This window comes from Nansenia antarctica (genome assembly GCF_963989245.1).
Source record: "Nansenia antarctica genome assembly, chromosome: 1".
Lineage (NCBI taxonomy): Eukaryota > Metazoa > Chordata > Actinopteri > Argentiniformes > Microstomatidae > Nansenia > Nansenia antarctica.
Window position 1 is genome coordinate 99,482,595 of NC_137674.1, and position 13,642 is coordinate 99,496,236.

At 47.5% G+C, this 13,642-nt stretch overlaps 1 protein-coding gene across 1 annotated transcript in view; it reads left to right on the top strand.

The window, feature by feature from the left end:
* ddah1 (dimethylarginine dimethylaminohydrolase 1) overlaps nt 1-13,642 on the top strand; it is a 58,333-nt gene that overhangs the window by 36,404 nt on the left and 8,287 nt on the right. The window contains exons 2-4 of the mRNA XM_080544451.1: nt 5,836-5,935; nt 7,143-7,216; nt 9,635-9,754. Of these exons, the coding sequence (XP_080400577.1) occupies nt 5,836-5,935; nt 7,143-7,216; nt 9,635-9,754 (294 nt within the window). The remainder of the gene's footprint in view (nt 1-5,835; nt 5,936-7,142; nt 7,217-9,634; nt 9,755-13,642) is intronic.

Sequence of the window (13,642 nt, forward strand, 5' to 3'; positions counted from 1 at the left end):
TTTTTTACAGTACAGTTGTGCTTTGTCATGTCTCGCGGGTCGGGGGGGGGGGGGGGGGGGGGCAACGCCATGTTTGTGTAATGGAGAATTTGATGTGCATCATAGTAACAATAGCCCCCCCCCCCCCCCAGAATCCCATTAGTGCTAACAAACACACTCTCCACAGTTCTGCCACCGAGCTGAAGCCGCCCTTTAGGCAAGCACTGTTCTCCAAGCAACCACTCAAGGAGAATCACTGACCATAGCAAAACCTTTGACAAAACGGTGATTGGGTCATTAAGGCTCCCCGTTTACCCCGTTTCCCCCTATCGTCTGAACAAAGAGAGTCGTCTCATCCGCGGTTCTTCCATGACGTCAAGAGATCCGGCCTAATACCTGGAAAGATCTGATAGTGTTATCCGCTGGATGTTTTGCATAGCTAATGAGTAGCTGTGTGTGTTTATTCCAATTCCTCAGGGGTGGAGGGCGGGGGGGGGGGGTAGATAGCTTTGAACTACCAACATTTTATTCCCGATCTGCATTCCTCCACCCTTTGAACTCTTTCTGCGTTATTTAATGCTATCCAGCAGATAGCAAGTAAGTAATGTAAATGGTATTAGAATTCCTCATTCCGTCCCATGCATTACAATGAGCCTGTCCTCCGATTTCTACCTCCACTAGCCTCCACAGGTGCATCCTCCTTCAGCATAATCTGTGCTACGGATGTCAAGCCAAAGCACCAGCCATGACGCATGAGCTTGCCTCTTCAAACCCATGCCAACATGCCATATAAAAGTGGAAGAACTCAAATGTTTTCCATTCGTGTAAGGAGTCTATTAAGACGTCAAACCAAAATACCATGTCGTCGACTCTAGCTATCATCTCAAGGCAGTGACATGGCAAAAGTACCATGACTCCTCAGATAACTGTAGATACAGTACATACTATACTGTACCCCAGAGTGTAAACTGGCCTTTAAGGATTTCATAACCAGCCATTCTTCCCTGTCTGAGACCCTGACCCTCGACGCTGCAGGCCAAGGCTTGGGAATGTGTCCCCTTGACACACCTGCCATTAATCCATTAATGCTGTTGAGCAAACATCAAGTCACCTGCCAGAGTGAGGTTCACGACACTTGAGATGGAGAGGAATTCTGTGTCCCAATTCTAGAATCATGGAGCGTGGGACTCTGTCGCCGGGGGTGACCGGGGGGAGGAGAGTTCTTGCCAAGGTTCTGGAATGCCATTGTGTATTTCATTCCCATTCGGAATGCTCCGAGCGCTCTATTTGGCTGATGGTTCTTTTTAGCAATTAGATGCGATATCGCAGCGTCCAGGGCAATGGGGAGGTGGGGGGGGGGGGTCTATAAAAGCCCCAAATAAAAGGCTGTTCTCTCTGCTCCGTCTCCCCTGTCTGTGCAGGAACGGGAGGAATGCGGCCGGCTGGCCCCAGAACAGCCCCACAAACCCCCTCATGAATTTTAAAAGGCCCTTTCTCATTCAAAGCAGGGGCTGGCTCCCAGCGTGTGGCCTGGCCAGCCAGAACAGCCCCAGCAGTGGAGAGCGTGGCGTGCAGAGAGCTGAGAGAGCCGAGCTGGCACCCCTACTCCACAGCCAGGGTGGGATATTGGGTGTCCCGTCCCAGGGAGAGATAATGGCCACTCTGCGCCCGCCGGGTATCCAGGAGGTGCATTCTTGGCCCTGCCGTGCGTGTCTGGAAGAGAATGAGGGGGAAGGAGAGAGGGGGGGTGGGGGTGGGGGGGTGGGGGGGGGGGGAGAGAGTGAGAGAGAACGAGAGGATAGAGAAAAGAGAAGATAACCAATAGTTGGACCGACCAGTAGTTGACCCTACTCTGAGGGTCAGTTGATATTGAAGTTAAATGACTTCAGACCACTTGTAACTGTTGCCTACCCTTGTGAGTGGTACCTTACTGTCTTGTCATTGAGTGATAGTAAAGCTGTGATACAGTATAAAAGTGTGTGTGTGGGGGGGGGGGGGGGGAGAGAGAGAGAGAGGGGGGGGAGAGAGAGAGAGAGGGGAGAGAGGGGGGAGAGAGGAGAGGAGAGAGAGGAGAGAGAGAGAGAGAGAACAATAACGATTCAAGTCAGTAAGGAGGATGCTGATGAAGATGTATGATTGTGAGCCTTAATAAAGGAGAAGAAGGAGGAGATAAACAAATAGGCACAGAGAGAGATCCAGTATATCTGTACTGCATATGACCTACCCTAGCCCCAACCCTCTCTCATCCCGTTGGAGGGCTCTTGTTCATGCTTTTGGGGTGAGCTGAGGAGAAGCTCTTTGGCACGCTGTGGAGAGGCATTGTCAACATCAAGGTTCATTTATTATAATTAGCGCCATGTCTGCGGAGCCCTGTGGAGGCCCAGCGCATGCTAATTGTTTTCCCTGTCTGAGGCCGATAGGAGGCCTTGCCTCAATTATGATTACAGCACCAACAGGTCTGCCTCAGTGCAGATAACTAAGACACACACAGCGCACGTAAGAAAACCCACCTTGCTTCTGATATCTGCCAAAGAAGAATTCATTCAGCTGAATGAATGATGGCATGTCAATTATCTCAGACGTTTGTTGCCATTTTGTACGGAATTGAAATGCGTTCAGTAATGAGGCAGAGAGGTGCCAGAGAATGCCAAGTAGGGGAGGCCTGCCATTCACCTCTCTGCCTCATTTCTGAACACGCGTGATCGATACCATCCCTCATTCCATTCCGTGCATTATAATGAGCCCGACCTCCGATTTCAACCTCCACCAGCCTCCCCTGATGCCAAGTAATAGACAATGGAGGTGTTTCTACAAGGAGAGATGGAAAGAAAGGGCACCAGATACTGTGAGACGTTAGTATCACTAATTATGTGGATTTCATTTGTGTTGTGTTGTGGTCTTTTACCAACAAGGAGACTTGTTCGGGGACACTCTGTACTAATGACTAAATAGAATTTGGACTTCTCATTTGTGTTATTAGCATGAATTTGGCTCATGCTAACAAGTTAATAGCTTTCATTAAAATTAGTCTGAATAACCCCTCTTATTTATCACCCTCTCGTTTAACACACATGTTTTGCGCATTTTTACAAGAGCCTTTTGTGAAACGTTCACAACAACGATTTCATAAGGCACCCGCTCTGTCGCTGATGTAAGCTGTGAACGATGCTGTGTTACGTAACGCATGCTGTGAGGTTCGTTCCGCAGATTTTCTTCGAGGTGTCATTTCCAGGAAACCCAGAATTTATCGCCATCTGCTTAGTGCATGTCAGACACTTTACATTGTAATCTCTAGACCGTAACAGTTGTATACCCTATTTTCCCCCTCCATATGCTCGTCCTCTGAGCTCTGCTTGTCTACAGGGAACCCCACCACCCACACCTCTCCTCTCCTCTCCTCTCCTCTCCTCTGTCGCTGATTGCACACCTTCCATTGGCTTTGCCAATTGGACTAACCCACCCAACCATGCGTTGTATCACAGATGATCTGTAACTATTTTGGGGGTCCAGGTGGAAAGAGACATCCCCACAACAGTTCGATCCCCCCACCCCACCCCAACACACACGCACACATACACACACACACACACACGTATGTGCACACATACACATCATCGGCGCCTGTGTATAGGGGTAGTTGTGTTTCACTCTGTTGCCCCCGGCGGCTCTCAGACAGACCACCTCCAGTGATGTCAGAGGAAATGCTTGAAGGCTGAGGGCTAGTCCACAAGCTCTGGATGATTCCTGAGGCACTGCAGCTATGATGGCCCCTGTGTGTCACATGGGGAGGCAGAGAGAGGGGGAAGAGAGGGCCAATAGGCGCGCACAGGGGAAAGAGAGGGCCAATGGGGAGGCAGAGAGAGGGAGAATTGAGGGCCAATAGGGAGGCAGAGGGGAAAGAGAGGGCCAATGGGGAGGCAGAGAGGAAAGAGAGGGCCAATGGAGAGGCAGAGAGGAAAGAGAGGGCCAATGGAGAGGCAGAGAGGAAAGAGAGGGCCAATGGAGAGGCAGAGAGGAAAGAGAGGGCCAATGGGGAGGCAGAGCGAGAGCGAAGAGAGGGCCAATGGAGAGGCAGAGGGGAAAGAGAGGGCCAATGGAGAGGCAGAGAGGAAAGAGAGGGCCAATAGAGAGGCAGAGAGGAAAGAGAGGGCCAATGGAGAGGCAGAGAGGAAAGAGAGGGCCAATGGGGAGGCAGAGGGGAAAGAGAGGGCCAATAGAGAGGCAGAGAGGAAAGAGAGGGCCAATGGAGAGGCAGAGAGGAAAGAGAGGGCCAATGGAGAGGCAGTGGGGGAAAGAGTAGTAATGGCCATGCAGAGCGAGGGGAAAGAGAGGGTGGTGATGGAGTGACACCTGTAAAGTAAAGAGTGGGTAGCTAACCTCCCTTTCATAGTTCACCTCCCCAAAGATGCTAAGAACTTGACAGTAAATTTTACCCATTGGTGAAAAGGACACAGCGTTCCTCTTAAGGAGTTGAAGGACGGAGAGGAGAGGAGAGGAGAGGAGAGGAGAGAAGAGGAGAGGAGAGGTTTTCACTACTCTTGGAGGTGCTGTAGTGGTTGAGTTTGTGCTAAATGATGCTTAGCACTGCCACAGCAGATGAAGAGCAGGCCACTCTGTCTTTGTGAAGAGTTTATACAGGTGCTGTTGTCTCCGTGAGCCAGGGATCAGCCAAAGGTCATCCAATCAGAGTCCTCCAAACAAATACAGCCCGTCCAAAACAAATCAACAGTTACTTGTTATTATGCACACCCACACACACACACACACACACACATTACAAACACCCACACACACCACACACACACACACACACACACACACACACACACACACACACGATGTCACACAAGAGTGAGAAAACGGTCTGATTTATCTGAGTGCTGTTGTTGTCGTCGTGTTATCTGGAGGTAAACATCTGTGGCCTGGCCTTTTGCACTGCAGCCTACCTGGCCTGCTGCATGACCTCATGTCTTGGCCCTGCCGTGGTGAGGAGAAGCAGAAGCCTTTCGATGAGCGAACAGGCTGAGGTCATGGTGAGATAGGGCTGTGGAAACACTGATGCTACGCTAACATCACCCCTGCTCACAGCTCCCACGAGACCCTCAAAAGACGGGACAGTAAAACCTGGCTGTGCGGTTTAGAGAGCAGACGGACCCAGCACAGGACCAGAACAGCTGCTCCGGTCCTAACGGGGGGAGGGGGGGGGGGGGGGGGGGTGACAGCTGACCCAGAGAGTCTTCCAGGAAGACTTAGAGAAGACTTGTTAGGTCCATGTTGGTCTCTTCCTGTACCCCCTTTTCCAGATCTGCGGCCTCGTAAAAGTTTTAACATACTTCCTCTGCTATGACATCACCTTGTGGCTCACAGAGATGATGTCATGATGATCTCTTGGACAGACCAGTCTGGTTTTATTGCGTGAGTGTACTCTGGAACCGGCGGGCTGCTGTCTGATAGTGTGTGTGTGCCTTTTAACTCTTGTATCTGGCACAATATGATGACATCATAATGGTGCGTTTTTCTGTTGGTGCTGTTTTATGAGGCTGTCCGCGGTATTCATTGCCAGTGTTCACTGTGTGTGTGTGTGTGTGTGTGTGTGTGTGTGTGTGTGTGTGTGTGTGTGTGTGCGTGTGTCCATGTCTGTGTGCGTGCGTGCCTGCCTGTGTATGTATTACTATCTGTCACTGTGTGGTACAGACTGAGGTAATGGATGCTTGTGTGTGTGTGTGTGTGTGTGTGTGTGTGTGTGTGTGTGTGTGTGTGTGTGTGTGTGTGTGTGTGTGTGTGTGTGTGCGCGCGTGTGTGTGTGTGTGTGTGTGCGCGCACAATATAATAAATGCTTGTGTGTGTGTTTTCCAGACGGAGGCCATGAAGAGGGCACTAAAGGAGCTGGATCTGAACATCGTTGAGATGACAGACGAGACTGCCACTCTGGATGGAGGAGACGTCCTCTTCACAGGTACACCTCACCTCAATCACCTCACCTCAATCACCTCATCTCAATCACCTCATCTCAATCACCTCACCTCAATCACCTCACCTTAACACCACTGTCTGTTATATCCATCCTGATTGTTGGCTTTGATTCACAATTTCTCTTTTATCATAAGTAATGATACTCCATACATAGATATGGCCTGGTACGTACAATTACAGTATACAATAATACGTTGATATGTCTTCAAATGGGAGGGAGGGCTTATAGTAATAATAATATTGTAATACTATATAACATATAATCATAATAATAATAATAATAATAATAATAATAATAGTAATTCATTTATCAATTTATATAGCGCCTACACACTATAATTATAATTATAATAATTTTGCCATTTAGCAGACGCTTTTATCCAAAGCGACTTACAATTACGAATTACAGGGACATTCCCCCTGGAGTAACTGAGGGCTAAGTACCTTACTCAAGGGCACACTAGTAGTGGTGTGGCTTCAGGCGGGATTTGAACTCACAACCTTCCGATCGGAAGTCCAACACACTATCCACTAGACCACCACTACCCCCCTCTGTACACCACTCTGTGTACAATGTAAGTAGGAGAACTCCCCTCATCACTACCAATTAGGTGATTGCATCTTTCTGTAGTTTCTGACCTCACAATAGCTCTGCAACAAAAAAAAAAAAATCTTGATTGACAAGTAGTTGGTGAGCTAGAACCCCACTCCTCCATCCCTACCGTACCTCACAGAGGCTCACTCTGTTCCCCAGGCGTCTCCCAATAACCCTGATGAGCACTGACAAGCAGAGCACAGTCTTCATTCAAGTTTTTCTGTACATTGTGTTACGGTGGTGCTGTGGTAGAGAGCAAACGGTAGATCTTTCTCTCTGACGCTGCACAGAGAGAGAGAGAGAGGGCTTTGGAAAAAGCACTAGTACACCTAATTGAGTTTCTAGACATTGGCTTTCTCTCTCCCTCTTCGTTCCCTTCCAGCTGAAATGGGTTTCACATGGCAGAGCTAGAAACATTTCCTCTTGGCAGCGGCTGGAGCTGACGGCTCATTTGTAAAAGCTCAGCAGCTACACCTATCCGTCTGCTGTAGGGACTGACCCAGGGTCTTTAGGCCACTCTCTTCTCCTGGCTACGCTCTGCTTTGCCGCATACCGGCCACTGACTTGACTCCCGCCTGCCTTTGCTTCTCCTCAGGCAGAGAGTTCTTCGTGGGGCTGTCCAAGAGGACCAATCAGCGAGGTGCTGAGATCCTGGCGGACGCGTTCAAGGTGAGTGAGTGCAGTGCGTAGGATCATTCAGACTTCGCTTAGTAACTCAACAGCATCCGTGACTTGGATTGACTGAGGTAATTATGGTGTAAATCGATGGTGCGCACGCACACGCATACTTGTGCACACGCGCACACACACACACACACACGCACGCACGCACACGCACGCACACACACACACACACACACACACACACACACACACACACACACACACACACACACACACACTCAACTTCAGTCCTCACTGTCCTCAGGGTATTATACACAGGCATTGATTTGGACCTGGCTGACTGAGTCAGAATCTTCTTATTGACTTGAATTGATTAAATAAGTAGCTGGGAGAAACTAGAGGTCTGGAGTTAAGCTCCTTCCTGTTAAAAAACATTTATTTTACCTTACATACAGTAGGAGAGGGTGGTGCAGAAATCGGAGGACGGACTCATCCGTAATGCATAGAATGGAATAAGGAATGCTGTCAAACACATGCTTCCATTCCATTCCATTGATTTGTAATGACGGGATACGTGAAAGTACTATGACAGAATGAAGGTGTTCACTCGTCAAGTCCTTTCAGATAAGTGCATACGAGCAGATAGCAAGGTAGCACACAAGGATTCACCTCAGTCACCTTGACTCAGAAGAGGGTCGTGGTCGGTTCGTGTCCTTGAGAGTTCAACCTCTCTACCAGTAATCTGAATAAAGCTTCACTGCCCTGTTTCCGCTCCTGTCCGTATCTAATTTGAATTCCACATAACACAGCTCTCACTGTTTCTCGTTATCCTCGATAAGTCGGGGTTTGATGGTGCAGTTCTGGCAAAACATACAACGGTTTTTCCCCTCTCTCAGCTCCCATTGTTTTTTTTCTCCCCTTTATCAAATTTTAAGATCATTTTACAGCCTGTTCTATTCAGTCCAGGATTATCTGCAGATGTGTGGGTTTTAGAAACAGTTATGTCAAAGAACATTCTATTCTTCTTAATGACCCTAGCGTTGCAGGGGGAAACGGAGAGAGAATGAGGTCAATGTACAGGGGAGACATCTCCACCAGCTCTTAGGGTCACAACATAGTTTCAGACACCATAACGGACATACTCACTACAAATGTAGATGGTACAGTAAAATCGGAACAGTGAAGATTGCATTATGTGGTGGAGTAAAGCTTGGGACTCTCTACTGTACGAGGTGTTTTATCATGACTAATGATAAGCTCGAGGGAAGACTGCTTTTTCTACTGAATCACTGTTTTAGCTCAATAGCCTCCTCTCTCTCTGCTGATAATGCATGAGGGCAGCTTTGATTTAAGAGGAACTCCAAGAAGGGAGTTAAGGGTAGGAAAGGAAAGGCACCGGTGATGATGAGTCGAGGGCAATTTCACACATGGCAAACTGCCAGGAAATGCAGCAGAAAAAAAAGATTTGCTTTGATCTTGTCTTAAGAGAGTTTCAGTTTGTCCCTAATGGTCCAGCCCGGGGGGAATCTAAACTGGACCCATGAGGCAAATATGACAAAGCATGCCTCTGACACATCATCATCATCATCTTCTTCATCATCATCATCATCATCTTCATCTTCTTCTTCATCATCATCATCATCTTCATCATCATCATCTTCTTCATCTTCATCTTCAACTTCATCAGAGCTGAAATAGTTTGGTACATCAGCAATAGAGTGTCAAGAAAAGGAAAACCTGAGAATTCAACGAATCAATGTTGAATTTCCGAATTGATTAAAATGTGGATAGGTTTAAGGATTAGGTTTGGTTATGGTCAGGGTCAATTTAAGGTTTTGACCTAGTAGTGCTCTCAATGGGATGCTAGTGAGGAAGGTCATTGGAGTCCCTCCCCTCTGGACAGAGGGGAGGGGAGAGGATGTGAGGAGAGACCCCAGATCACATCAGAGTGAGAACAGTCCCCAAACGTCCTCTAGAATTACACACTGAGTGGAGGGGCCAGTGGCCTGGGTTTCTGTGGCCTCATCTCTCAGACACTCAACCAATGGTGGGTGCCATATCCGGGGAGTTTCTTCCCCGGTTGTGTTATTATGGGCAGTACCAGGGATGTAGTGTTAAAAAAGAAAACAGGTGGGTAAACCCTGAACACCATAGAAACCACAATGCAAATGACACTGACCTACTGCTCATTTATCACTGAGCAGTACCTTTCCTATGGGACATGTCTCATCCAATAGGCTTGGGCTTGTGTTTTGCAGGACTATGCTACCCTCTCATCCAATAGGATTGTGTTTTGCAGGACTATGCTACCCTCTCATCCAATAAGCTTGTGTTTCCCAGGACTATGCTACCCTCTCATCCAATAGGCTTGTGTTTTGCAGGACTATGCTACCCTCTCATCCAATAGGCTTGTGTTTTGCAGGACTATGCTACCCTCTCATCCAATAGGCTTGTGTTTTGCAGGACTATGCTGTGTCCACTGTCCCTGTTCTGGAAGGCCTACACCTGAAGAGTTTCTGCAGCATGGGTGGGCCGGGCCTCATCATTATTGGATCCAGTGAACCAGCCCAGAAAGCCTTGAAGGTAGGGAAGGTTCTAGAGAGGGAGAGTGATCTCCTTTTAACAAATCCATTTCTCTGTATTTCACTTGAGCTCAATTTGTTATGGTCTTTCTGCCAAAAGTGATGACAACATTATCATGCTCATTAACTTATTAAATTCAGGTTATATTGCAATTCTGTTTTTGGATATGTGTTTGCATCACAATAACAATAATTGGATTCTAATTTGTCAAGCAAAACTCTTATTTAAACATTGACTTTCTTCCACTCTTTAATCACAGGAGTAGAAAAATGATATTTTAGGACTCAGATTTGATGTGTTATGCACCTGTACATGATGACAGCAGATAATATTGACCTTGGCCAGATGTTTTTGTTATTCAGTATGATACAACAATAGGCTACAGTTCAGATCCCACCAGAGCAATGGATGGTTCTAGAGAAGCAAACACCGCCAGACGTTAGCCTGAGACTCCAGAGAGAGAGAGAGAGAGAGAGAGAGACACACTCAGAATCAGACTAAAAACATACAGTACTGTATGTGGTCCCCCCAGTTGGTAGAGCATTGCTAAGATTGCAAGTCAGCTTCCCGCTGGGACCAATTATACCATACTGTAAGTCGCTTTGGACAAAAGCATCTTCTGAATGGCCTCTGTAAACATGTAGCCCTGTGGAGGGGAATGCCTGTGTCTTTGGGGATTTGCTGTGTTGTTCTTGTTGCCTCTCCCTGGTATTCCCAACTCGAACTCCGTTTGGAACCGTAGTCATGGAAACCTATCAGGAGCCATGCCCAAAGTTCAAACCGTGTTTCTTTTACATTGACAGTGACACAGGTGTTTCTTTTTTCTTTTTTTTTTTCCTGCTTGTTTTTTTTTGCTCTGTCTCACGGACTGTTCAGCCCTGTGGCCCCTCCCCTCTGTAAGGTATTCAGCATGCGTAACACGGCAAGATAGGACATCACACATATTGACTCAACCCCCCCCCACCCATTCAAATCAAAGCAGATTCCTCATCTTTGCAGTTTGATACCTGCTTATGACTACAAGCAGACTGAAGGATTGATCTCTCTTTATTAATTAATGTTCCCAGGTAATCTGTGGGATCATACTCATATCAACATACACACACAACATTGAACCTCAATTAAATGGCTATTGTTCGCCAAATTGAACGCTCACTGCTCCTTGTTACCACAGCAAGGCAGTCTGAATGTGTGCAGATGACAGAACCCTGAATAAACCAGTGTGATGCAGATGTCTGTCATAAAGGCCTTGGAACAAACACGCTGACAGTGACGTATGGCTGTTTTTCATGGAAGGGCCATAAATCTAGACAGACATAAATCCCCCATCAACACAGGAGTCTGCACACTAGTAACTCCTACTGAACACGGTACTGGCATGCTACTGAATGTCAATACACGGCAGTGACACGCAAGCTCAGAGAACTGGGAGCACACACACACACACACACACACTGATACTTGACAGCCCCTCTCTCTGGCTGGGGCTATTCGGCTGCCTCCCCAGTCAGACATCGCCCCCTGCTGGCTGAGGAGCTACAGATGGTTGTGGAGTTGTAAGTGTTGGAGGAACCTCACACACCCAACACACACCCAACACATACCTAACACCCCCCCCCCCCAACACACACCTACCAAACCCCCAACACACACCTAACACACAGTGTCCATTTACTAGTTATATACTCTATAATTGGGTTTATGTTAATTGTCATAGCTAATTCACCATGCTGCTGTATTTCTTCCACTCTGGAGAGCCATTGGGATTCCAGCCTGTTGTAGAAATGAGGTATTTGGCTACTGGAGGAGTTGTTAACACAAGTTAATGACAGGCTCCTCACATTCTAATTACACCTTACGTCATCTCTCTCGGTGTAATTAGCTGTGGTTTTTTAAAGGACTTCAAACGAAGGATTTCCAATTAGGTGATGTTCTCATGGTGAGAGTCTACTGAATTCTAACCATCTCTAATTGTTGCAAAGGGGTTGTGCTTTGTTGTGAATGCAGCTCTAATGACATTAAGGGTCTGCTGTCTGGAAGGCCTGGGAATGAGCTGTTGAACAAGACTCTAGTCTTAATAATGAAGTGGTGGTAATGGGACGAGTGTGGATAAGGGTGGCATGATGTCATGTGTTACCCACAGACCAAACTTAGACTGTTACTGAGCTAGACAGATTGTGTGTGTGTGTGTGTGTGTGTGTGTGTGTGTGAGTGTTCACTGTGTGTTGACTGTGTGTTGTCTGTGTGTTCACTGTGCTCACTGTGTGTTCACTCGCTTCTGTTTGTGTCTGTTTCGCTGTGTGTGTGTGTGTGTGTGTGTGTGTGTGTGTGTGTGTGTGTGGGGGGGGTGTGGGTGGGTGTGTGTGTGTGGGTGGGTGGGTGGGTGAGTGGGTGGGTGGGTGGGTGGTTGTGTGGGTGGGTGATTTGGTGGGTGGGTGGGTGGGTGGATGGGTGTGTGTGTGTGTGTGTGTGTGTGTGTGTGTGTGTGTCTGTTCACTGTGTGCTTGCAGTCTGCCTATCTGCAGCCCTCCCAAGATGAGAGCGTCCACCGGATGAATTCCATCATCCAAACGTACTCATAACAAACGCCGCCCTCCTCTGCTGTCATCGCCAAGCTTCAGCAGTGAAGTCATCCTCCCCGAAATACTCACTGCTCATAGGCTGCAGTGTTCCCAGCCTCTCACGCACACTCTCCCTGTCCAATAGGCCAGAGCAGTCCAGCAGCTTGACTCAGTCTCAGAATCCCTGACTGGCCAACCCACACACACACACACACACACACACACACACACATACACACGCACACACACACACTCCTTGCCTGGTCTTTCTGATCCCAATCTTCCCCAGTCTATCACAGGCCTGTGTCCGAGAGCAGCATCACCGCAGTAGCAGAAGACCTCCTTCACCCTAACACCCCCCCTCCCCCATACACACACACACACACACACACACACACACACACACCACACACACACACACCTTCTCAGTCCTACATTTAGATTCTTGATACGATGGCTGAGGACTCAAGGAAAAAAACATGGAGAGAAATGTTTCCAGGAAGTAATAGTTACATCAACAGGAAGCCATTAGATTCTTAATAACTGTTCCCCCTGGTCCTACGTGCGTTACGAGTTGGAAGCATTAGGGATTAGCAATTGTTTTGTTTGTGCCCTTCTTTTTTTTTTCTCTCTAATAAAAAGGGTCATTGTAAAACTTTTTTTTTTAAATGGCTGCACAGGGAAAGTGAACATTCCAAATATTCAAGTGTGTATACTCAATGTGTGTGTGTGTGTGTGTGTGTGTGTGTGTGTGTGTGTGTGTGTGTGTGTGTGTGTGTGTGTGTGTACACAGTGTGCCAGTGACTATCATAGAAAGGCATCCACTTCAAGTAAATAGAGGCCGTTGGCTTGGTGGCTTTGTCATTGCTTAGAGGGTATTTCATAACCTTCCAGTAAATATTAGGTTTAGCATACTTTGACTGGGCACATTCTCCAACCCATTTACTGCTACTCAGATTAATTTGTAGAGAGCCAACCAACGTGCCCAGTCATTGTTCATACCGCAGAGCTTGTTGGTTTCAGGTGCCAGAGCTATTGTGCTCAGGTCTGGGATAAGGAGTATAAAGTAATTAAAGCTTTGTTCATCAATTCAATATGCCGTTTTTAATCTCCCTGAGGCAATTAGAAGGGCATATTCAGGGCAGGCGACAATAATCCACAAACATCCAATAATCCACAATGCAACAATAACGCACGTAGTTGTCCCACTGCAGAACTGTGCTTTTTGCAGGCTCGCATCCCATCCGAGCACCAGAGCCTTTCAATAGGCTGGCCTTAAACCTAGGCTAAGCCTTATTACACTAGCTGCTCTCCCAGTAGGGGAGGT